The sequence below is a fragment of the Typopeltis vanoorti genome, chromosome 11 (genome assembly GCF_054136105.1).
Source record: "Typopeltis vanoorti isolate ZY-2024b chromosome 11, IOZ_Tvanoo_1.0, whole genome shotgun sequence".
In the NCBI taxonomy this organism is placed as follows: Eukaryota; Metazoa; Arthropoda; class Arachnida; order Uropygi; family Thelyphonidae; genus Typopeltis; species Typopeltis vanoorti.
The window spans coordinates 88,166,059-88,193,482 of record NC_143559.1 but is presented as its reverse complement, the minus strand read 5'-3'; the positions used below and the strand labels follow the sequence as shown (position 1 = coordinate 88,193,482).

The 27,424-nt window shown below is 36.8% G+C and overlaps 1 protein-coding gene across 2 annotated transcripts in view; it reads left to right on the top strand.

Annotated features, from left to right (window-relative positions):
* Positions 1-27,424, top strand: part of LOC150101832 (uncharacterized) — a 572,233-nt gene that overhangs the window by 84,392 nt on the left and 460,417 nt on the right. For both annotated transcript variants that reach the window (XM_090400015.1, XM_090400014.1), the window contains exon 5: positions 24,334-24,707. In XM_090400015.1, the coding sequence (XP_090256141.1) occupies positions 24,334-24,707 (374 nt within the window). The remainder of the gene's footprint in view (positions 1-24,333; positions 24,708-27,424) is intronic.

Below are 27,424 nucleotides of genomic sequence, written 5' to 3'. Positions count from 1 at the left end.
CTTGCTTCTGCTTTGTATAGTTCGCCCACCGATTAGAGATCCTTCGACACTTCTGTGCATCTCAGAAAAAGGAAAATCCATTCCGATAATAGGGTAATCAGTCCTTATAGTGGGATGAGTTGTTTATTATTACCGGTCGGAAAATTAACTTCTCTTTTATGATTATTGTAGTTAACTATGTTGCTAGTATAACAGTTGGAAAATTTTACCTATAAAGCACGTGATTTCGCGTGTTGGCGACCAATTCGGACATCCTTCATTTCTTTCTCCCCTTCAGTATGAATCGACTATTCTTGGAAAGATGCGAAGCAGGGACCTACAAACGGTGGGCGAACTATACTACCCTTCTGTATGCTGATCACCTTTTTTCTTTATAATCCCTCTGCAACCTATTGTCTACAACTCCTGCTTAATGAAGATGTTCATCCATCTAACTCCTACCTGATTTATCCTTCTGACTGTGAGTTTACATTCTGATACGGAGGGGAGAGATGGTGTACCACCACCATCTCTCTCCCCTCCAAATTTTTATGTCAAAGAGCCCCTGCGGTGCTACATTTCACATCAAGTGATCACTTTCCCCCACTTATTAATCTCTAGGTTGCCTAGATGCAGGTAAACATAGATCTATGCAAATATAGATCTACACCCCCCCCCCCCAATAAAAAAACATTCTAGTTTCCCTGACTCTACACTCCTGAAGCCTCGCTAACAACACTCTTTCTCAAGACTCTTGACATGAAATCTATTGGATGCAAACCATCCACCTTATAAATTCTTCCTTCCGTCAAACTCACTCCACACATCCACAAACACCGTTCCTCCTGCACAATCTATGTGAAGATTGAATACCAGACTTGGTGCAAGTTCATGTTTTAGTTCTTATTGCATTGAGTGGAAGTGCATAGCATTTCAGAAGCTTCATTATTGAACATTTCTGTTCAATGCACAGTATTTCTTTTCTTTTTTTTTTTTTTTTTGCAAAAGTACCTGATTGCCTTCATTGGTTTTGTGAAATGCTAACTAGATCTGTGTTTTTTTTCTTTTTTTTTTTTTTTTGACATCTTTAAAATGTTTTGACATGCATATTTCTTAGAATGCCATGTTTGACCAAAATAACAAATGCCAGTCAAACAGTTTGCTTGGCCATCCTTTCTTATGTCTGCAATGTTACTGACAAAATTTCTTGGATTCTCTGAAGTCATGGCATAAAAGTGACTTTCATTCTACCACACAAGATCTCCAGATTGTTACAGCCTCTGAAATATCCTCACCCTTGTTTTAAGAAGTTAGTTGTCTACAAAGTTCATTGTTCATTCAGCATTAATTATGGGTCAAACAAGGCATTCTCTGAAATTAATGTCCAAACATTTATTTCATAATGTCCAAACATTTATTTCTTTTTGACATATATTAAATATGTCAAAAAGAAAACACAGATTTTGTTTAGGTTTACATATAAACAACAACGACTTTCCAGTTTGCTAAAAAAACAGAAATGTCATACATTGAGTGTAACTGTTTTTTTCAAAAGATTTAAAGAAGTTTCCCAAGGACTATGTACTCCCAACAATGCAGTAAGAAACTAGGACATGATCCTATGCCTAAGTTTTCTCTTCATTCATCAAAAATTTCACATTACAGATCCTTGCTACAATATGCATTATGTTGTAGTATGTGACAATACTAGCTAGCACAAACAGCTGATTTCATGTTTGTTTTTTTAATTTTCATCCATTGTATTCTTTTTTTTTATTGCTTTCTGTGATACATTTTATAACTTAAGCTATTTATTCTTATAAGCATGCCTCTGACCAAGTGTAGTGTGCCTGTTGATACATGAAACTAGTTAAACATTTGCATGTTTAATAAAGCTTTTTTTTTAAAATAAATTCTCATCATATCATTATACTGGAATTTTGAAGGAAACATTATTTACATTTGTTAAGGATGACTTTTTCCCTTACCAAATATCTTGAAAAGATATTTGGTAAGGGAAAATGTCATTCTTATTCCAGTTTGGATGATGTAATAATACTTTAGCACTTCTTTAAATATGTGTATTATTATTATTGAATAATACAAAATTGAATTATTATTGTTGAATATAATATACAGAGTCCTTCAAAAAAAATGTATACACACTTCAGTAAAAGAAAAACCTGTATAAATATAATACTAAATTTGTACAGACATCAAGGAATGAATAAAAGTTACCTTTGACTTCTGCAATTACACGAGGTGCTCAGAGTGTTTACCATTAGCGTTCACCTCGTCTACCACTTATTATTATGGCGAACTACTTCTTGGGGCAACATTGACCAAAGTGTCCAGTGAGATTGCTGTGCATACCATTTCAATTTCTTTCCGAAGGGCCACCAGTGTAGCTGATTTTCTACGATACACTACATCCTTTAGTCCCCCCATAGGTAGAAGTCCAAGGGTGTTAAATTAGGAGAATGTGGATGTGGAACTCAACTGCACTTCTTCGTCTTATCCATTGTCCCTGCAAACTCTCAACGAGGTAAGCGCTCACATCTCGTTGGTAGTGTGGTGGTGCTGCATCTTGTTGGAAGAGAAATTGATCATTCCCATAAAGTGCATGAATGGCAAGCAAAATGGATGTGCATAGCATGTCTAGGTACACTTGACCAGTAACAGTACCTTCAAAGAAAAATAGTCCTATTAAACCCCTAGATGACAATCCACACCAGACATTGAGCCCTGGTAAATTGACTACCTTATCCACATGAATGCCTGGATTTTGTTGAGCCCAGTAAACACAATTATGTCGATTCACTGTTCCATTAAGTTTAAATTGTGCTTCATCAGACCAAACTATCTTCCTCACAAACTCCTCATCCTCATCTACCATGTGTTGAAACCACTCACAATACTGCATTCTTTGATCAGGATCGTCTTCATTCATTGCATGTAATAATCTTGGGATGTAAACTTTTCACTTAGTTGCTTTAAGAATGCAACGTATGTTTGCACTAACTCCTGTCTCACATGCACATTGTGTGTATGGTGGACTTCTGTGGTGAGCTTGTAAACTGTTTCAACACTATAGCTGAGGAAGCAGGACTTGTTGCTGTGCAAGGCCTCCTGGATCATCCCTTGTGCACAGCACACATGGTACCATGGGCCTCGAACTTATCATGAATACATGCAATTGTCAGGCACGTTGGAGGTTGTGTTGCAAACTCACACCTCCATTGTCGTTGAACTTCAACAACATTCTCAAATTTGAAAAACCACTTTAAAATGGTCTTGCATTCCTCGAATGACAATCGTGCCTTGGCCATTTTGTTTGACTATCCTACTGGTCATGTGTTGATGCTAGTATTCATGTGAGTAATGACATCTTTTGAGAGAACATCATACTACACATTGCTACTATAATTCGATCCAGCTTTGAAAAAAGTCCATAGATCACATCTTAAAGTGGGTATATATTTTGTGTGTGTGTGTGTGTGTGTGAGATAATAATAATACATTTAACATCAAGCTGGAAACCAGTAAAATAGAGGAGTACGTCAGAGCTGCCTTCTCTCACTGGTTTTATTTAATATATACATAGATAAAATCATAAAAGAATGGAAGATAACTAATGAACAAGGATTCAAGATAAACCATAACAACATATTAGCTACCCTTACTTTTTCTTGATGACCAAATAATCCTTGGAAACAATGAAGATGAACTACAAAAATCATTATGCAGTCTAAATAATCTGATAAAAACATATGGTATGAAAATATCAACAGACAAAACAAAAGTCATGGCCTTCGAAGGTGCTAATCCAATAAGAAGCAAAATAGTAATAAACAACCAAAATAATAGAGCAAGTAAATATTCAAATTTACAATGCTTGTCATATGAAAATGAATCTGATATAGAACCGAAGCTATCAAACTTTTTCAAAGGTAACAGGCAAATAAAATAAATAATAAGTTAACACCTTTTTATTTCCCTATAGGGAGTAGATGAGGCCTTTTAAACTCTATCTAGCTTTTGGAGACTGAGTGGGCAGTTCAATCTCCACTGGTAGCCAATCAGAGATAGCTGGCCCATGTCCATCACTAATTATAGGCAGCCACTAATGAAGAGAATGGCAAACAAGCGCTGCCATCTCCAACCCTAACAGGATATGTTACTGTCTGAAATAATGTAGGTCCTATGGTCAATTTTCTTGAGTTTCCAGGAGAAAAAAATCTGCTTGCCTGTGCCAGATATTGACTAACTTGGGAACCAGTCGAAGAAAGGCTTGGAAAAAGTTCTTCTAATCAGTGACTAAACTCAAACTATAAGTCCATCTTCTTGCGACTTAGCACAGAGGATGCAAGCGTCACTGAACTGCACAGGCCTAAGTAACAGGTATTATAAATAGAATTTTTAAACCCAATTATGCACAAAAACACACGAATAAGAATCTACAATACAGTAGCTAAACCTACCTTATTTTATGGCAGTGAGATATGAACAATAAAAAAAGCAGATGAAAGAAGAATTGAATCATCCGAAATGAAATTTATGTACAGAGCTGAAGGAGTCACAATAATGGATAAAATGAAAAGCAGCAAAATTAGAAATAAACTTGGAATTACAAACTCCCTAAATGAAACAGTTATTTGCTATAGAGAAAAATGGAAAGAACACGTACTGAGAATGAATAAAAACAGAATACCTAAACAAATTCGAAATTCCAACCCAAAAGGTACCTGATGCACAGGAAAAACCCTTAAAAAGATGGAATTGAGTCCGGAACAGGCCCCTTGGCCTATAAGTCTGGAAAAGGAAGAAGAAGATAATAATAATAAAAGTGCTCAAAATTTAAAATGGCATCTATGTAAGAAACGAGTCACCAGAAGATTCTGTAATTCCTGTTGACTCCTGCCTTCATGCTTAGCAAGATTAACTCATAGGATTTCTTATAACAAATCTAAAAATAGTGTTTTTGGAAGCTCTCCTGAAAAGAACATCCTGTTTTTCCAAAGTATGAGAGATCGGAATCACATATAACTTGATAAACCTCTGGGAAAGAAAGCAGAGATGTATCCATATGGTTGTATTTTTTCAGAATTCTTGATAGAAGTTCTGAGATTCCAGTGATGTAAGAGATTGGGGCTATATTTGGAATTGGAATTCTCTAAGGACAGGATGTATCTGAAATACATTGAATCTTCTTCTTTGGGTTGAAGCCATAATTCTTTCGATGTTGTTCATTACTGTATTAACTCTTTCTTTTAAGGTTACACGGTGATCAGCATTCATATTTACAAATTTAGGGACACAAAACACACATGTTGAAATGATTATTTTACTTATTATTAATAAAATAACAATTGATGTTTCGACACCTGTATTGAGGTTCATCATCAGAAATGTCTTAATTGTTTTGAGGGTTTGAAGGTGGTTTGATGTTGTATTTGTGTAGAATGGAAAAAATAGACAGAACACTGTACAAATGCAACATCAAAACCACCTTCAACCCCCCCCCCCCCCCCCGACAAAATTAAGACACCTACTCAGTTCCTCCAAAAATCCTCTTCCACACCTAGCTCACCCAGGGATTTACAAAATACAATGCACATGTAACCTACCATACATAGGAGAAACAAACCATCCCAATTAGGAAGGACGAACCTAAACGACACATTAAATACCTCCATTTTGGAAAAATCGGCCTTTCAGACCATGCACTCCAGACATACCACAGAATTGATTGGAAAGGTACCAAGTCCCTACACCGCACCAAAACCTGGTTCGAGAGGAAATTAAAGAAGCATGTGAAATGATGCTCAAACACAATCCTAACCTGAACAAAAATGATGGTCTAACCATTCCAAGAATGCAGAGGACCTTTGCAACTATTATAGCAACCAGAAAAAGCTGAAGAAAAATCTCAGAAGAAAATCTTAGTACTAGAGGACTTTAGCAGGATTCATTGTAGTTTTTTTTTAAAGTTTTTTTATTTTTTCCCACTAGAGGTCAGGCTAAGTAAAAGATCAATTAACAGCGTAGATTCAATTTACCTTTGTACAGTGCAAGAGCATGTAGCTTGTTTTCATATACACATGTATTTTTCCGATGATGACCTCAATACAGGGATCGAAACATCAATTGTTATTTTATTAATAATAAGTAAATAATCATTTCAACACATGTGTTTTGTGTTCCTAAATTCGTAAATATGAATTACCTGTGTTAGGTCATTGAAGTTGAAGCAGATGCCATGTGCTTTATTGAGTAGTTTTGGCAGTGCAATTTTTTGAAATAGATGATGTGCCAGATTTGTATGTATCAGCCCATGAAGGTTGGTTTGTGATATATTAAGCTTGTTAGGACACCAGATGTCCTAACAAGTTTAATATTCATAAGCTTCGTTACGAATATTCTTGACTTCCTCTCCTGCTATCTAGCAGGAGAGGAAGTCAAGAGGCTAATTTACTGGCTTTTTTCCTCCCTTCCAATGGTGAATTTAATATGACAATGTAAGTTATTGATATTTGCTATGCTGATAGAGGCTATGAAGAATAATATCCTCTAGATGTTCCAGATGATAACTAGCTAAAACATGGGAGAATGGGAAACCCCCCCCATAGCTGTATATCTTCAGTCTGCTAGTATGTAGCTGACAAGACCTGAATCGGTGACTTACTATATCTGGAATAAGAAACTTAAATAATAAACCTAATAACAGATGTTATAGTTTACATAAGTTTAAATTTAGATATAGATCAGATCATTATGCAGTTATTGAAAGCCTATTAATACCTCCAAAATTGTTAAGATGAAAACAAATTTAAAAAAAAAAATAGAAAGTGTATTTTAAAATAAATTGTTAAGGAAGAAAATATTAGGGATCTGTAATAATAAATTTAGTTTAATCCTTTATCCAAGTGTGAGCAAACAAAGTTTGCACCTGAAAGTATCTTCAGGACTGGGGTAAGGTGGTACAACACTAGGGCACTCCTTGCAAAGGTGGAGCAAGCTACCATCACTCCTATCTCAGTATCTCCCATAATGCAAAACGCATCTCCTTGCGGATATGTCTAATGTTATGCATTAAGGGAAGGGCCACAACCCAGACTAGTTTCGACCTTTATTGGGGTCTCAGGTGCAAACTTTGTTTGCTCACACTTGGATAAAGGATTAAACTAAATTTATTATACTCTAACTAAGTGAAAAATAAACTTTCAACATCTTTCTCTAAATCCAGAGTAATTTATTAAAAAAGGGTGGCACACCATTTGGCAACTCCTATAGGTAGAGATGACCTGCTAATGCTTCTGCCTGGTATCTCCACTTGGGCCTGGCTCCCACTGAAGAGACCTCAATAAAGGTCAAAACTAGTCTGGGTTGTGGCCCTTCCCTTAATACATAACATTAGACATATCCGCAAGGAGATGTGTTTTGCATTATGGGAGATACTGAGATAGGAGTGTTGGTAGCTTGCTCGACCTTTGCAAGGAGTGACCTGGTGTTACACCACCTTACCCCAGTCCTAAAGATACTTTCAGGCGCAAACTTTGTTTGCTCACACTTGGATAAAGGATTAAACTAAATTTATTATACTCTAACCAAGTGAAAAATAAACTTTCAACATTAGGGATCTGTATACCAAAGAAAATTGAGTAGAGATAGATAGAGGTAAATGAAAATATTGAAAAAAGTGGAAAAATATATGCAACATAATAAAGAAAACAGCATGACATCCTAGGATAAAATATAAAGTGGCACAGGCAGAGGGGCATCAGATACTGGAGAAAACTTACAGAAAATGGTTATCTTCTGATACAACTGAAAAGTTCCCTTGCAAAATATGTGTATGTCAGTTGTAATATCAGTTTCATATCAATCGATAACTTCCTACTTCACGTTAATAGCAATATACAATCTTGTACATGACTCATATCTTAGCTTGTAAACTCCATTGTTTTGAATTATCAGTGACACTGCTGATGATTTGTAAATTTCACATCAAATTTGTGTATATACATTATTAATAACCTTTCCTGCATATTTACATGTTAATAGTTTGTTTTTATGGCATGGTGCACTTAAAACACATTTACTTCTAAGGCCTATTATGTATGCTAGAGACTAACTGACCTTTAATATCCAAATATTTATCACTGTTAGTAGCTTCATGCTTCATATGTACATATATAAGATAGATTCCTACGTTAAAAAAAAAAAAAAAAAACAGTTCGCATTTCATTGACAAGTTGTGAAGATGTCACATCAGATAATGATAATGATTTGGAGGACTCTGACATACAGAACTAAAGAGGTTATGATGCCATTGTATAAGGCCTTTGGTCACCGAGTTTTTCATGGTGATGATATGTTAGAAAGGGTCCAGAGAAGTGGAGTACGAGGACAGATTGAAATAACATAAATTGCAAAGGCTTGTTAATAAGAGGAGGAGGGGGGGGGGGATATGATTGAGACATAAGTTAGTCAGTGGTTGTTATCAGGTTGACATGGAAGAGATTTTTCATAGAATGGGAGGGGGGGGTAGAACAGGAGGCCATCCCTGGAAATTGTACGGGGAAGGGGGTATTGTATGAGCTGAGGTGTGAAGAGAAGGTTTACTTGGAGAGTGGGTGGTGAGTGGAATGTATTGCATGAGTGTGTTGTGAATGTAAACAAATTGAATCCATTTAAGGCACTGTTGAATGCACTTCCTGTGTAATAAATGTGTACTTCCCACGATTAGTCTCTGACTCCATGGCGGTCAGGTATTAATAATATATATATATATTGATAAAACCATTGAATCATCTTTCCAGTTTAGACATTACTAAACTTTTCACTAATGTACCCAGAGATGAAGTATAACCTTGTATATACATCTACCTTATCTAGTGATTTTGTCACCTTGTAATACATAAGCAGATTGCTAAAATATGACCTCCTCCTAACAAGCTCATGCTGACCATCAAAGAGAATACTGCTGTTATCAATCCAATTCGGAATCTTAGTCTTTACCAACCTCTTGAACACCATAACAACAACTCCGAACACAGATTTGCTTATAATTTGTAGTCTCAGTCTTATCACCCCTTTATTAAGCAACAATGCTTACCACTTTCTGCTCCTTATGGACTTATGTTAAATAAGGTGTGTTAATGGTTCCATGAATTTCTTAGAGCATTTCTTCAAGACACATGGTGATATATTGTCCTTCTGCCTTATTAACATTAAGTTTACTTAATTCCTCATATAACTCATGCTCATTCATCATCAGGCACTCCTCCACCATACACTCCAGCTTCTCAACTCGACATGAATGAAATATACTGATACACTACTCATTGAATACTTCAACTATATCCTCTGTGTCAGTTACTAATTTACCATTGCCATTAATTAACATTATCCTCTCATAGTCATTCTTTCTTCTACTTGCAACCTGCTGAAAGAACTCACTAGGATTTTACTTGGCTTGATTGGCAAATATCTACTCATACTTGACCAAGTCATCCTCCTGGCCTGCTTTTTATACTTTTCATGCAACAGCTTATTACCAACATTCATCTTCTGTTGTCTCAGTGCTTTCTTTTTCTTCAGATTTCATGTTTAATCTCTTCATTCATCCTTTTTTTTTATATTTTAATGTTGTGCCCATACACAAGAGGTTGTGTATGGGCACAATTGATATGATCAGCCTATAGTACATTAGTGCCATGTATAGGTAATGGGTTGGGAAAGGAGGAACTTGTTTACATTTGATTTAAATGACTGTAAATTGTATTCCTTGGGAAACATAGCAGGTGGGAGACTGTTCCACAGTGCAGCAGTTGCAGGAATGGAGGAGGAGGAAAAGAAACTTGTTCTGTTTGTTTCTAGGTGTACTTTGGAGTACACCTAGAAGTACTGTGTACTTGTGAAGGGATGTTGAGCTGCACATGTTCCAACGAGCTTAGTACTGAGTGGAGAAATTATTGATGTTATTTCGGATGAGCATTTTCCATGGAAATATTTGTAGAATATACATAGTGCAGAAACCAAGCATCTGTGTGAAAGTGAGGAGAGAGAGAGAGAGACTAAGAGATGGGCCATTAATAAGTCTAATTGCTCTCCTCTGTATTGAGTCAAGCATTTTGAGAGAACTTTTAGGTGCCCCACCCCATATGTGTGGGAGCAGTATTCAATAGCTGGGTGGACTTGTGATTTGTATAATGTTAACAGCTGTTCAGGGGTGTAGTAACGTCTTGAGTGAAAGAGAAATCCTAATTTTTTTGAAGCTGAGGATGCAATGGTTGTGATGTGTTTATGAAAGGAGAGGTTTGATAGGGTAATTCCAAGAAGAGAGATTTCAAACTGTCTGGAAATTTGGTTATTGTCAAAAAGGAAACTGGAAAAAAATGATTCTTTTTTATGGGAAATAGGACAGTACTGGGTTTTATTAGCATTGAAATTAATGAGGTTATCCAAACCCCATTGTAGTATGGCTTGGAGATCAAAATTGAAGGTGGTGGTTGATGTTCTGTAGGTTGAGGTGAGTTGTGTAAGTAAGGTTTATCAAATGAAAGCGAGGAGTGTAGTGTGCTGTCATCTGCAAAACTGTGAATTGAGTTGGAGGTCAACTGAAGTAGGTCATTGATATATAGAAGGAAGAGGGTTGGTGAGAGGACAGAACCTTGTGGAATCCCCAGCATTAATTGAATCGCAAGAGGATAGGAATCATTCACCATCACACACAGTGTGCATCCAGACAGAAAGCTGGAAATACAATTACAGAAGTCCTGGGTCAGACCGAATGATGGTAGTTTACTTAGTAAGCCTTTGTGCCAGACCTGGTCAAAGGCTTTGGAGATATAAAGGGCAACCACTTGAAATTTGCAAAACTTCTCCATGGCATTTGTCTAGAGATGGGTGACATATGTGAGCAGATCTGTTGATCGGCAGTGATGGAACCCATACTGGCAGTGGTTTATTAGGTGGGTGTCTTCAAGGTAGTGTAGGAGTTGGGAATTGATGATTTTTTCCATTACACTTTTGACAGGACTGAGGTAAACGAGATAGGGTGGTAGTTGGATGGCAATGACTTGTCACCCTTCTTGGGAATGCGCTGAATATAGGCCAATTTCCAGTTTGTGGATAGCTTCCAGTGGAGTAAGAGAAAATATATATAGGCGACATAGGATACTAGTCAGTTCTGGTTCGCAAACTTTCAGGACAATTGGGGGAATGCCATCAGAGCCAGGTGTCTAATTTAGACGGTATTTTTCTGATCTCATCCTGTTAAAAGGATATAAGCGACATTGTATGTTGGGTGTCTGGAATGGTTGAGGGAAATTTACCATAGTCAGTTATGCATGCATTGGAAACAAAGTGTGAAGCCAGAAGATTGGCTTTTTCTGTGGGTGATGATGCGATAGAGCCATCTGGGTATGATAAGGGTGGGAATAGTGTTGGGCAGAAGTTGCGGCCAATTGCTTTGGCAAGAGACCAAAAGGCTTGACTGCCATTTGGACTGGCTGCTAGTTTCCTGCTTTCTGCTCTTTCCAACTCTGTTTTGGAACCATTGATTGTTTTTTTGCATCTATTTCGGGCATCAGTATGAGCTCTAAAGGAGGATGAGGTTCTTGATTTCAACCATTTATGGTATGTCTGGTGTTTCATCTGTACAGCCTTGCACATCTTTTGGAGAACAAGGATTTAGTTAGAGAATGGCAGTTCAGAGTACTATATGGAATGTATGTTTCCATGCTGGTGAACATTACTTTGGTAACAATTTCAGTGCATATGTTTGGGTTGGAATACCGGAAGCAATAGTCCAACCATGGGAATGTGGCATAGAAGTTGCGGAAGCTGTTATAATGCCATTCCACTCTTGTATGGGAGTGTCTGTGTTAGCGTTGTTGCATGGGGAGGAGATGAGTACTACATTGTGGTCAGAATTACTCAGGGGCTCACTACTTTCACTGTGTATTTGGAGGGGTCATTGGTGAGGAAGAGATCTAGGGTGTTTAGGTTGTGGTTTGGGTTATCTAGTACAGCGCTTCCCAAACTGTGGGCCGTGGCCTCCTTGGGGGGGGGCATAGGTTTGTTTTGTTGAGGGGGGGCCGTGAAATAATGAAAACATATTTAAAATGTTTTAAGACTAAGTAGTTTTTTTTATCTTAAAAGAAACGTATTTAATTTTTATTATTTATTATTTCTTTTTTAATGGAAAAAATCACACATTGGTGTTGGTTCACAAATTTTGCTTCCTCCGTATTTCGGTGCTTAATGAATATTAGTAAATATATGCTTATTCAAATAAGTTTCATTTCAAAGCAGAAATCTAAGAATTGCAAGACTTTTTGTGTAGCAGTATTGAAACACATCCATCACATTAAATTGTTATTGAACTTCTTTTATGTTTTTAATTCTTTCTTTATTACTAATCGTTTTATGTTTCATATGCTTGTACTGCAAATGTACAATAACAATATATCTATCTATATAAAAATATATATTGCTATTGTAATTTGACATGGCACATAGATAATGTGCCATGTCAAATGTGTATGTAAGATGCTGAAAAATGTAATATTTGTATTTGATTTTTGTAATATTTGCTGTGTATGTTTTGTATTGAATATAAATACAATAAATATTATAATAATATATGTCTATATTAAGATTTTTTTTTCGCAGTGGGCCGTTAAATATTTTAATTTTTCCAAAGGGGCCCCTGACATCCATAAGTTTGGGAAGCACTGATCTAGTATTCTGGTTGGCATCTGAACAAGTTGTGTAAGGTCGTTAGTTAATTGATGGAAAATGTTTCAGTATCTCTGCCTGCAAGATCTGTAGGCAGGCAGAGATGTTGCCTGCCTGCAAGATCTGTACAACTGGAAGAGGAAAGCCAGCTAGTGTTGTGGACATTAAAATCTCTTTAGGAGGATAATTTCATTGTTGGGAAAGTGGGATTGGAGAAAGTCAATTTTTAAGGAGAGGAAATTAAAGAGCTCAGAGTGGTTGGTTGTGTTGGGGGAGTGATAGAGACAGCAAATGAATTTGATTGAGTGGGGAAGGGATATTTTCAGCCAAAGAAGGTCAAAGTTGAGTGATTCTAGGTTGGGTGCTCTCTGGCAAGGTATATCACAGCGGATGTATGCGCAGACACCATCCTTGGGACAAAAGTTGTTAAAGAGTAATTACTATGGAAGTTTGAGATAAATAGTGCTGGGGGGGGGGTTGAGTTTCTACCAGAAAGAGTATGTGGGGTTTGGTAGACTGAAGGTGATAGTGGACACTATTAAGGTTGGAGTTTAGGCCACAGAAGTTGGTGAAGTGGATATGTGGGGTTTTGTGAATCATGTTTGACTGCAAGTGTCTTGCACATTTCCCATGCAATGCCTGCATGCTGGTCTCCATTGTGGCTGCTAGTGGCATCACTTGGTTTTTGCACCAGTTTAACTTGTATGTAGTCGATGATCCAACTGTTGTCACCATTTTGATGTTTTTCTTCGGGTTGTCTTTGAAGCTGGCGTCTTTGTTCCCTTTGTGCAAATGATAAATCTGGTCGAGCACATATTCACGAGTGTGGACAAGTGTCTTTGAACTTGTTGATCACTGTTATTAGCTTTGATGTGCTTGTCGGCATGTTGCAAGTCACTTTTACTAGGCGTGGAAAGTTCGTTCTGTCCATTCTTTTATTTATAGGTCTGAAACGATGGCACCTGATGATATTCTTAGAATCAATGTTGCATTCTTCAGCTAGTATGTCGATGTCCTCTTTTAATGATTTTCCGTTTTCCATCGGAAAGTTCAAAATGACGGCGTTGAATTTTTTGTTTTTGGCCTCCATCAAGTCATTTACTGTTGATGCGATTAGATTGCGGAGTTCATTTCTGGCCAAAGTTGAGCTTGCGTTGCGCTGGTCGTCAATTGGTTCGCACTTAACTTCCACTGCATATATTTTGGAGGTAAAAGTTTTGTTTAAAGCATTGATGTGCTGTTCAAGGTTTTTGACACGTTTACCTATGTTCAGAAGTTGTTTTACCGAAGGGAGGCACAGCGAACAGATGAACGGCTGGTCAAGTTCGATAAGTAGCTTTTGCACAGATTCGTCTATTTTGGCGGATGAAGGGTGCAGCCAGTGGCAATAGAACTCGCAGAATATATCCTTTTTTCTATCTGTGACACCAGTTTTGCAGATGCAGCACATAATAGGTTTGTCGACACCGTTCGATGGCACTGTGCTGGTGAGACATGGGGTGGTCGTTCGGCGTTGTCTTTTGTTGCCACTATCTTTGTTGCGTATGGTAGGCATAGTGAGCACTTACATGTGGGTGATTTAGAATTGGAAAGATAGCTGATTTAATGCATTATTATAAGTACTTACAGGTTGTGCAGAAGTATTCCGCTCCTCAGTACCCATTAAGGTTTCTGTTCGATGATTAATTTCAATGAAAAACACTCACAAAAATGATAAAATAGGGAGCACAAATTTTGAGTAACTTAATCCACCGATGCCGCCTGGCAGTTCTGACATTTAGACATTGTTGCTGTTAAATAGCTTTTGATTAATTGCCAAAACGCATGTGTTTCTTTTCTACTCAACTCCGCTTTCTATGCTAGAGTTCCCAATTGTTTCTTAATAAGGTTTTCATAAATACCAACCTTATAGTTTTACATATGTGCCTTCTTCACATAAGGTCTCATATGACTGGTTCCTTTCACTATCATCATCATGGTTACCTCTGATGATGATGTAATCAAATCTAAGCCTCTCAATCCTCATTTGCCCTATGTTACATATTGCCTAAGATTGTTGTCCCTTAAAAACTCAAGAAATTCATTTTCCTTATTTCCAGATGCTATTTCTTCATTCCAATTAATACTGCTATAATTAAACTCAGCCATATTGATCATCCCTTCTCTTGCTCACTAAACCAAGTTACTTATACATTTTTTGATCTCCATCTTCCACATCCCTGGCTTGTAGCAACACCCAACCAAATATTTCATTCTATTAACTGCCACCTCACAATTTTGCATTCATTTTTTTAAAAACATTGCCACTATTTTCTCTCATATCTCAACCTTGTATGAACATAACATTTGTACAAGATGGATGCTTTACATTTGAATGAATTGGGTGTACAAAGGCTGGAAAAAGTGTTGCTGAGTGAAGTGAGAGCGGATGTGCAAAATCAGGGAAACTAGAACTATTAAGGAGGAGAGGAAGTGGATATGCAGACATCAGTGAGGCAGTTGAGTGTAAGAATGTTTATAATGTGCCCGAGCCAGTATAGTTAGTATAACGCATCAAGATAGGGGTGGGACAAATGGACCTCTGCATTTCATGTATACTAATGCCAGGAGTATTAGGAACAAGAAGGAAGAATTTTTGGCCTTAGTTGGCTCTTTCTGGCCACAGGTTATTGGCATTAGTGAAACATGGCTGACAGAAGATGATATAGTTAGCGGGATAGAATGTGTAGGGTATAGTATGTTCAGGAGGGAGAGAGAGAATAAAATGGGGGGAGGAGTGTTATTGATGATAGCTGATGAAATGCAGCCAAGGAGAATCGAAGTTGTAGAGCAGGATAGTGAAAGGAGCTCATTTGAGGCTATTTGGTGTTGAGATTGAGGCTAATGGAACAAAATGTACAGCTGGGTGCTGCTATTGACCAGGTGATGGAATAGATGGTGATGAAATGAGTGGAAGGAGGGTAATTAGTATGGGGGATTTCAATTATAATAACATTGATTGGAAGGAGGAGAGAACACATGGGAGGAAGGAATTCGATTTTATGCAGTCATTAATGGATAACTGTGACAGCATGTAATGGAAAATACTAGGGTTTCGAAGGTGCTTGACCTAGTAATAGCATCTGAGAATTTGACTGTAATGAATATGACCATGTTGCCACCTATTGGTGAGAGAGTGATCATAGGGTCTTGACCTGGGAGGTGGCTAAAGGTGTGGAATTTACAATTAAGACAAGGTACATGTGGAATTACCATGCTGGCAAGTATGACAAGCTTAGGAGATTGCTTGGTTCAGTGCCATGGCATGTAAAACTGCAAGGGCTGGATGTTGATAGGGCATGGGAAGTTGTCAAGGAGCATTTGCAGGAGGTTATGGCGGACTGTATACCTAGAGTCCGAATAGTAAATCAAGTCGGGGTTAAATGGATAAATAACACAATTAAACTAGAGCTGCAAAAAAAGAAACAACTGTGGAGGGAATTTAACACGTTCACTGCCACGCTACTTCGGCATAGTCTGTTCCCGTATGCCAAGCAATTTCACTTCTTGAAGGTCAGTACGGTAATCTCGTACTGACCTTCAAGAAGTTCTGACCTTCATTGACTTGCTGGCGGTAAGCGTCATACGAGTATACTTGTAGTTGGCTTGTGCAGAGCATATACCATCTATGAGAATACACAGTTTTCATGCTAGCTCCACAAGCCAAGCATTTTCACTTCTTCAAGGTCAGTACAGTAATCTCGTTGCCAGCTATAAGCGTCATACGAGTATACTCGTAGCTGGATTGTGTGGCTGGTTTACCAACTACGAGTATACTCATAGTTGGCAGCGAACGTGTTAAGGAGAAAGGTGACCTGCAGGCACATGAACGGTATAAAGCGCAGGCCAGAAGGGTAACGAGTGTGGTGAGAAAAGCAAAAACAGATTATGAAAGGAAATTAGCCATGCAAGCTAAAGAGAATCCCAAACAGTTCTTTCAATATGCTGCTAGTAAAAGAAAAACTGTACATGGCAGAATGATTTTAAGGAACGCCGATGGTAGGGAGGTCACTGAATCAGTCAATAATGTGGAATTACTGAGTGAGCACTTTGCAAGAGCATATCATCCAAGTGGTGTCATTGAAGGAACCATTAGTTTATATGGGAATTTTGGTGAACGAAGTGGAGGTGAATAGTCTATTACAGAACCTTAGTGTGAATACATCTGTGGGATTGGATGGTATATCAGCACAGATCTTACGTGAAGTGGCTAAAGAATTGTCAGTGCCCTTGACCTTATTGTTTAAATGAGTCTCGGGTCTGGTTTAGTCCCAAAGGGGTGGAAAGAGGGGAAAATAGTTCCACTGCATAAAGCAAGATCCAAGACGACTGTTGCAAATTACCGACCGATCAGCATATCAGGAGTCATTGTCAAGGTCTTGGAGAAAGTAGTCAAGGGTAAAATACAGGAATGGATTGATGAAAATGAGATACTGTATGGGGGACAGCATGGTTTTCTGAAGGATAGATCATGCCTCAGTAACTTGCTCAGGTTTTATAACACAGTGACGGCTGAATTGGATAAGGGTAATGGGTTTACAGTGATACTGCTGGGCTTGGCTAAGACCTTTGACAGGATACCACATGGAAGTCTAATCCGTAAACTGCAACATATGGGAATGGGGAGATGGATAGGAGTTGGGTTGATGGAGAGATAACAGAGAGCAGTGGTCCAAGAGTTCTCTTCTTGGACCACTGCTGTTTAATTTGTTCATTAACGATATAGGGAAGGATCTGAGAGGAATGGTTCATTTGTTTGCTGATGATGCTAAGTTGGGTAGGGCAATAGTGAATGCAGAAGATGTCAAAATATTGCAGGATGATTTGGATAGATTGGAGGTATGGGCTAAGGAGAATGGTTGTCAATTTAATGTGGCAAAATGTAAGGTTATGCATTTTGGGGTGAAAAGATTAGCAGCAGTATATCACATTGGTGGAACTTTACTCCAGGAGATTGACGAGGCCAGGGATTTGAGAGTGTTGGTGGATAGGGTTTTGTTGAAGTTTAGGGGGACACATTGCAAAAGTGGCTAAATCAGCTCATCAAATCACTTGGTTACTGTAGAATACTTTGACAAGCAGAGACAAGCAAGTTATTGTTCCTATGTATCGAGCCTTGATAAGACCCAATCTTGACTACTGTACCTAGATTTGGGTGCCAGGGTTTCTTCTTGATGGGGAGGAGGTTGAGAGGATCCAGAGGCGAGTGACCAATGATAGCAGGTCTATGGAATGAACCTTATGAAAACAGGTTGAAGATTTGTGGGTTGCAGAAATTGGTCGATAGGCAGAAAAGGGGTTATATGATCGAGACATTCAAATTGTTGAAGGGTTTCTATAGGATTAATTCAGGGGATATTTTTAAGAACAGGACTAGTTGTATTAGGACTAGGTGACATCCATGGAAGCTGGGCAAGAATGTGGTTAGTAAGGGTGTTAGAGCTGGGTTTTTTACTTTTTGAGTGGTAAATGAGTGGAATAAGCTGCCAGAGTCTGTTGTGGGTGTTATGACAGTGAATGAGTTCAAGGCAAAATATGATAGATACTGTGTGAATGTCGAATAGTTGTGATGGACATGATGCTTAGGGCCTCCCTCGATGAGTCTAAGGAGTCGCCCGTAATAACAATAATAATTCCTTTGCCGTTTCAGCAGCATTCCCTCTTCCTTCTTGCCCTTCCTATCCTCATGAAAAATATCATATCTTTCATTTCTGTTCTTGCCATAACATCACTCTCATCATTTCTTGTTCTATAACCAGTCCCACCCATGCTGTAATACACCTTTGACTTCTCCACACCTGCTCCTGTTTGCCAACCCTTTCTCCCATGTATGTACACTGACTCAGCTACTCTCTATGCATTCCAGGCCCTCCCATTCCTACTGACTTACCCTATATATTCATTACTACTTTCAGAATCCACTCTCCTTACACTGAGTCTCCTTAACCTATCCCTGTTTCCTGTTCAATTGGCATCTTTTCTCACATTCTCATCTTGCATACTGCTCTCTTCTCCATTCACAATCACTTTGGTCTCACCTAATCCTCTCTGTTGCTCATTTACATCATGTATGACTTTTGCTCTTGTTTGCATCACAGGTTACACTTCTTTCCAGCAGCAGCCTTTCCAGATGACTCACTTCAAAAGCATTCAAATGCAGTCTTATACAGTTCCATAAATTCATCCTGCACATTCACAGACTGCACTCTTTTCTCTTCACACATTTCTGCTAACATACTGTTCATCATCTTTGCTCTCCACTGCAATTTTTCATTGTCATACCTGGTCAACACACAAAATATTCTTCCCATGACACTGTTGTCTTTCACTTACTCAATCTCCTGGTCTCCATCCTCACATTCTCCCTGCTCAACCAATCATTCATTCCAACCACAATCATTAACTCCCTCTCTCTCTCTCCTGGAAAACAGACCTTGTGCACCCTCTCACCCACCACACCTTTTATAATAGAATCTCCATACATTGCTACTCATGAATCATTTGCTAAATATATTTCTCCACTATCTTTCATTTTATTCTTTCTCACTCTTCCATTCATATCCACCATATGTCTAATTTCATTTTGCATATGGCTTATCTCTTTTCTCATCTTAATAATTTCATTCTTCAATTCTTTCATTCCAGCAATCATTCCAGCTTTGCTCCATCAGTTAGACTCACTTCTTGTTCTCAACTTTCATTTAAATTACTGCATTCCATTAAAATATCACACCTTCTGCACATTCTTGCTCACACTCTCTCACTTCTATTCAGTCTCTCATTGAACACATCGCATATCCATTATACATCTGTACACTCATACATATTACATCCTGACAATGTTCTATTTTAGAAAAATTCCCACCACTCATTGCACTCAATTTTTGCATGGTGCATCTAGTGGTTCTAGTTCTAACCATCATTTTGCCTTCATTAATTTTAACCGTATCACACAAAATTCACAACAAAACTAACAGCGTTGATAATTACTACACATTCCATCTAAATATCACTAATGCATAAATTTTCATCAAAATGCATATAATTTTTGAAAAGTATTCCAAAACATAAAACTTATCTTTACTCCAGCGATTCTAGCAATAATCATTGTACTCCCCTCTCAATATGTGGTGTCTTTCTGATCAACTTTTTATTTCTAACCCAACTCTCAGCTCTCTAAGTTAAAATTAGATTTAACATGGTTGTGTATACATCTAGTTAGTGTTTTGACTAATTTCTTTCGTATTCCATATAAATTTATGCACTTGACTCCATTTTGGCCTTGCTTATTGTGTTGTCTATTTCCATATTTAATTTTCCATTTTCGTAGATTCTGCATTTAAAATAAAGTTGATGCTTTCAGTGTTCCTGCCTATTTTAATAGGCTTTGTCTTCTTATTGCTGATTTTCATACCAAATTTGTTACAGCAGTTGAGGGATTTAAGGAATCCCACAGACTTGCACTGGTTTATTTAAGAGTATACCACCATCTGCATAAAGATCTGAGATTAACATCTCTTGTTTTAGCATCAGGCGTAATGCTACTTTCCTTCATAATGTAATCCACATAGATGATGAATAACAGTTGAGGTAGTGTGCATACTTGTCTCTCACCTAATTTTGTAACAAATTATCTTCCTGTAACTCTGCTGACCTTCATCTCATATATACGAGGTGTGGCTATTAAATAATGAGACTGGTTGTATAAATGTGGTTTATTATTACAATTGTACAACTTAATTGTTATTCCCTTCAACATGCTCCCTTCCTCTATGTATACACTGTTGCATACAAATTTTCCATTGTTGGAAGCAGTGCTGCAAGTCATCAGGTGTTATCTGCTTCAGTAGTGCTGCTGTTTTCTCCTTTACCTCATCCACTGACTGAAAATGGGTGCCCTTCAATGCAGATTTCAACTTGGGAAAAAGGTAAAAGTCACATTGAGCTAAGTCCGGCGAGTAAGGTGGATGGTCCAACACTGGTATCTTCTTATCAGCCAGATACTGCTTTACAGACAGTGCACTGTGGGCTGGAGCATTGTCCTGATGGAGAATCCAAGCATTGTTCTTCTTGCATAGATCAGGTTTCTTCTTCATTACTCGTTCTCTCAGCTTGGCCAGAACCTCAAGGTAATAATGTTGGTTAACTGTCTGACCCTCTGGTTCCCATTCAACCATTACCATGGCATCGATTAAAAAAAAAAAACAAAAAAAAAAACTGATCAGCATTGCCTTCAGTTTTAACTTGCTCATTCTTGGTGATGTTGGAGTTTCATTCTCAGTGTCCAGTGCATCGATTGTCTCTTTGTTTCTGGATCATACTGGAAAATTGACGTCTCATCATCATATGTGATGATCTTCTCCTGCAAGTTGGGCTCTGCTGTCAGCTGTTCCATGATGTCAGTGCAGATTTGAGGTAAAGGAGAAAACAGCAGTGCTACTGAAGCAGATAACATGGCTTGCCACACTACTTCCAACAATGGAAAATTCGTATGCAACAATGCATAGATAGAAGAGGGGAATATGTTGAAGGGAATAACAATTAAGTTGTACATTTGTAATAATAAAGCACATTTTTGCAACCAGTCTCGTTATTTAATAGCTACACCTCATACTTCTTATTGCTTGATATAATGACACTTTTACACCATATAATGTTTTGAACAGCTTTTCTCTTGGCACCTTGTAATATGTATTTTTCATATCTATAGAACTGAAATACAAATCATTGTTTTGTTCTCATGTGAAATATAATTTCCCATGTAATGTGAAAATCTGAATCAGACTATACTGATTCAGATGAACTATACTGTTTTGCCTGAACTAAGCTTGTTCTTCTCTGAGTTTTCCTTCCACAATATTTCTGAGCATCTAAAGTATGTTTACATAAATCTTTCCTGGCAACATCAATAGTGATTACTTGTGTAATTCTCACTTTCAGTTTTGTTTCCCTTTTTATAGATGGAGCATATTACTCCATTCAAATGGAATGTGATCCTCTGACCAGGATTTCTGAATTATGTAGTGCAGCCACTTTAACTTTTATACCACCATGTTTGAGTTTCTGATCAAATATTGATTATAGTTCAAATGCCTTTTCACATTGTTCTGTCACTTTTTTGTGGAATATCGTTATCTTCTGTGTTCAGGTTCACCTTTGTCACTTCTTGTTTTTTGCAATCTTTTAAAGTAATCACTCCAGACTCACAGAATATCTTTGTCTTCCATTTTCATGTCACTTTTATTCTTTGTGATTAATTTTACATTATTCTTTTTTCTTCAATCTGAGCTTTTTCGATGGCCTCCCCTGATGTTTTTTTTCCATATTTTTTCTGCATTTGTACTGTGTTTAGTGAAGGCTATTGTTATATTTAAATTTGTTTTTTATTTATGTTTACATAATTTAGAAACTTGCCTCCAAAAACCAAACATAGCAACTTTTTCAAGTTGCTTCATATCTCCAATAAGCAAAAAGGCACCTGGCTATGATATTCATGTTTCTCCTAAAGACAATCACAAACATCCATCTCCAAAGTGGGATTTAAACCTGTGGTCTGTTGTTTTCAGAGTGGCTACATTAGCCACTTCACCAAACAGAAAAACAAACCACTTTTACACTAGGAAGCCTCAGTGTGCCTGCTACTTTTCAATCACTTCCTCTTTAACTTCCTGAGTCTGCCATAGAATTCTGATTTTGTATTCTTTGTATACTTTACCACATAGATATCTGGCTGAATCAATCAGTTTTCTTTAGAGTATTCTGATTTTCCAACATTTAGTTATTTTATTTTTATAAAGTTTCATATTTTTTTGAATAATGTTTGTGTATTTCTGTTCTTCATCTCTGAAAGTTTGCTCAACTTTGTACACATTCTTCGTTTTACTATGAAGTTAATTTTTTTAAGCTGCTCAAAGCTAAATGGTGATTGCTTTCTATCTCAAATCTCCTGTATGCTTATGTTGTGAACCAGCATGAATATATTGCTTTCAACAGTGACATAATGAGACGTCTTATTTTTCATGTCTTCTTTCCCTGTGAATTTGTGTTCATCTTTATGTTGGAACATGGTGTTAGCAGTGACTAGTCTATGTTCCGAACAGAAATCCACCAGTACACACCATTATCATTACTTTGCTCTTTACTCCAACAAGGATCATCTATTTCTTTATGTCAGCTGTCTTCTCTAATGATTCAAAAAATTACTTCAGTTCCTTAGTAGAATGATCTATGGTATAATAGGCACAGATGAGTCTCATTGTCCAATTCCCTGCTTTGGGGTTTGCCCACATCACTCTACTTAATATTGCTTGTCATTCAAGAAGATTGTCCTCACATTTACTGTTGAATACTATAACTACTCATTTCTCTTGATCACTATTACCTGAATATAACATTATCTTTGTTATTCAAAGAATCTCATGTTTTGTCTTCTTTGTTTCAGTAACTATGTTTCACCAATTATGTTGACATGATAATTTTCTAATTTCTTTGCTGGTTCCAGTTCTTTTTATTTGTTTACTTCTTACTTTGGTGCCAATTTTGACTCCTGCTGATGTTGGGTTACAGTTATTTCAGTAGATGACTTTTGACTCTGGTTCCCTGACAAAAACAGGGAACCTTGTTTAATTGGGCAGTGTCCCAGTCAGAATAATATTTCATCATGTTGTACCTGCATTTTGTTTTGGTTTAAGCTAATACAGAACACAGTTCGATTGGATAAATTCCAAGTTGCCAGCCCATTCTTCTTTGTTCATTATCATAGTGTATACCTACCAACAGGGGGTATACACTATGAGCATGTGAGTTTGGACATTAGGTCAGAAGCCTTGCTATGTGGAGATCTCCTCCCACTTATCCAGCTTTGATCCCTAGGCAACCTTTCTAATTTTATCATCTAGTTGTGACCTTCCTAAAGAACTAGTCTATAGGAAAATATGCAACTAATCTAATTATCTGGCTTACATTATATTCTTTAATTAAATTGGAAACATTCATCAGGACTACTTTGCTGTGAAAAAAAGGATCATTTAAGGTCAGATTTTTTAATATAATAAAAGCATATGCCCAGCTTACTAAGAGATCTGCACAGGTCTGTAAGAGTATTTTAAGACTCCTCATAGGTTAATTCATCATCATCATTAGTGTTCTGTCTCTTGACAGGTCCAATGGCATAAGTCAATTATGTATATAATAAATATGTATTTATAAATATGTAATAAATATGTATATAATTATATACATAGTTATATAACAAAAATACCTACATATATGTGCATGTAATAAAAAGAGATGTCTCTGTCTTTTTATTTAATAATTGTTCTAAGTCTGAGTATAATCTACACTCTTCTAGGCTTTTGTCAAGAGAGTGTAGACCATACTCAGTTCATTATAATTTAAATGGAAGATCTCCTAGCATCTCCTTTATTCCACGAGTCATGAAGAGGATAGTTAGGTAAGTGGATCCTAGATTGATTTTAGAAGATATAATTTATAAAGTAATGCATTACATAATGATTTTTTTTTTTTACTTTGAAATTTTTATTTCTTTTCTTTTATTTTTTTTAATAGAAAGAAGTTTTGGATGCTGAAATTCAACATTTTGCCAACCTTAATAAGATTCAGGCAATCTATAGAAGATCTTTTAACCATTTTATCAAGGGATGGAATAATCAGAAACCATTGACATTTACCCAACAGAAAGAACTATGGAACATGCCCAAATTTGTCCATTTTAATGCAAATTCCATATCAAGACCCAAAATGAAACAAGATAAAGAGGAGAGACAAACGGCAAGTAATGAAATTGATGCTAAATCCTCTGAACTAAGTCATGAAGACTTTTCAAAAAAAGATAATCCAATTGAAGAAAGTGGACTGAAAACACTTAATTTAGATGGCTGTTTAATTATTTTTAACAATTCTGTGTGGGAATGTAGACCAAGGTAATTCCTCTTGAAAGAAAGTTATTTTAGTTCAGTCTAGTTAGTTGCCTTTCATTTACTACAACATGTTGTAATGGATTATAAACATTGATTCAATTAAATATAAATATTTATCAAACTAATAAAACACTATGATTGTACATGTTTTTGGTCATAAAGTGTTACAAAATAAAGACTTATTGTTACATAGACCATATATTTATAACGTAGTTAAGGTCTTACAAATTGCCTAATTTGTAAGACCTTAACAAATTACAAATTTAAAACACTATGATCTTCAGAGTTTATAGTGATGTGACTAAAAAATGTCAAGGAATAAATCAAATTCAACTTGCATATACAAATTATTCTTGAACATGTAAAATATTCTCCCTCCCCCCCAATGCACAGATTCAGAATTACATACATACATATATATATATATATATATATAAAGATGTTCACTTTTTAATTGAGAAACTGATTTGGGCGATTTTTAAAACAAAACGTTTCAGAGGTTTTTTTTTTAAATAGTATTTCAGATTTTTAATAAATATGAAAAAATATATATAATTTCTTGCCATTTAATATATGATGATCGCTATTTAAGCTGAAGTCAGCTAATCCTAGCATTCCATGTTTTTTTCAGATTGGATGTGATCTGTATATTCTTCATGTTCCTCTTCAGTGGACTAATGAGTTTGTCCATTATGTTCAAAATATATTCTGGTCTCATTTTGGTGAGGAAGCAATTCTGTAAACACCAAAATGAGACAAAATGTATTTTGTCTCTTGTGAAAAGAAAGTAGACTATAGTTTCTTAACTGAAGAGAGAGAGAGAAGGAATTGGAATAATTGAATTTTTTTAGGACAAGCAAATTTTTCATATAAGATGACTTCTTTTTAGAAAATGTTTATCTTGGTGTGTTTATGTCAGAAGGCTATTTCACATATATACTCTTTTCAGTTTAAGGAACAAAAACTGCCTTGTGGAATCCTGTCAGTTTTGGTCTCCAAGCTAGATTTCTGGATTGTATAAAAAAAAGTTAATGGAAGTTGTTTTCCACTTGGTTATGCTACGAATTTTATATTTGGTTTAATCCTGAATTACTGGGGCAACTCATGGCAAAGGTGGTATGACTTCACATCACTTTCCTTAGTATTCCATAATGCAAAGCACATCTCCTTGTGGACATATGCATGGAGATGTGCATTATTATAGCAAGGAGATGTGCATTATTATAGCATTATACATGTCCACTGGGTAGTGACCACAACGGTCACTACCCAGACCGGTTTCGACCTTTATTGAGGTCTCATCAGTGGAAGCCAGACCCAGAGACAGTGATACCAAGGTAGAAGTAATGCAGAAGTCATATTTCCATATACGATTTGCCGAAAGGTGTCGCATCTTATTATTAAAATTCTCTGGATTAGAGATAATTGATGGAAGTTGTTTTCCGCTTGGTTATGCTACGAATTATATGTTTCGTTTAATCCTTTATCCAAGTGTAAACAAACAAAGTTTGTGCCTGATGTGAAGTCATACCACCTTTGCCACGAGTTGCCCCAGTCCTGAAATTACTTCAGGTGCAAACTTTGTTTGCTTACACTTGGATAAAGGATTAAACTAAATATATAATTCATAGCATAACCAAAGTGGAAAACAAACTTCCATCAACTATCTCTAATCTAGAGAATTTTAATAAGGTGTGACACCTTTTGGCAACTTGTATATGGAAATATGGAAAAATAAGGATCTGGGTAGTGACCCTTCCCTTAATGCATAGCATTATGCATGTCCACAAGGAAATGTGCTTTGCATTATGGTATACTAAGGCAAGTGATGTGAAGTCATACCACCTTTGCCACGAGTTGCCTAGTCCTGAAATTACTTCAGGTGCAAACTTTGTTTGCTTACACTTGGATAAAGGATTAAGCCAAATATATAATTCGTAAAAAAAGTTAATTAAAAACAAAAAAACTTATCTTGCCCGCACTGCTAGTGACAATAGTTTACACTCTTTCATGAAAGGAAGACATACAAAAAAAAAAAAAGAAAAAATATATCAAATCACAGTTCTATCTAACCACTTCTGGATTCAGAGTCTAAGAACTAGCCTCTCCAATGCCTTAATGACCACTCCAGAGATACTAATTGTTTAAGTAATGGCCTTAGTCCTAGTTGTCTCTACAGTTCTTCAAATTCTGGGGATCATTCTGACTCCTTTGACTTCTTATCCTTAAAGCTTGATTTCATTCCATCCAAATTCCAATACAGTGAGGTAATTTTTCTTGGTAATTTTAATGTCCATTCTAATTAGCTCCTTTTCTTGAATTTTAGACCAAGCTGGAAGAGTGAAATGTCTCTGGTGGAATGTCCTTCCTTCAACCATTCAGAACCTTGTATACTCTGGCATTGCCATTCAAGTGTGAGGACTTATGTGAATTTTACTCCTCATTTGCTTGGTCAGTCTGCTGTTTCATTCTCCAGGTTCAGATTTTTGTCTTGCTACAAAATAATCCATATTGGAGGAAACTTTCATTCCTTACTCTGTTCAAAATTCCCACATATTTAAACCACGGTTTTCCAAGGAATTTGGTAGGGCAGTAGTAATAATTAATCCTGTTAGCCTACGCAAATTCCAGCAATCTTTTACCACAAGTATTTTGTATCCCTAGACCAAATGTGTATGAACCCTGCAGATCCAAATTAATTTGTAGGTTTTCATACATCT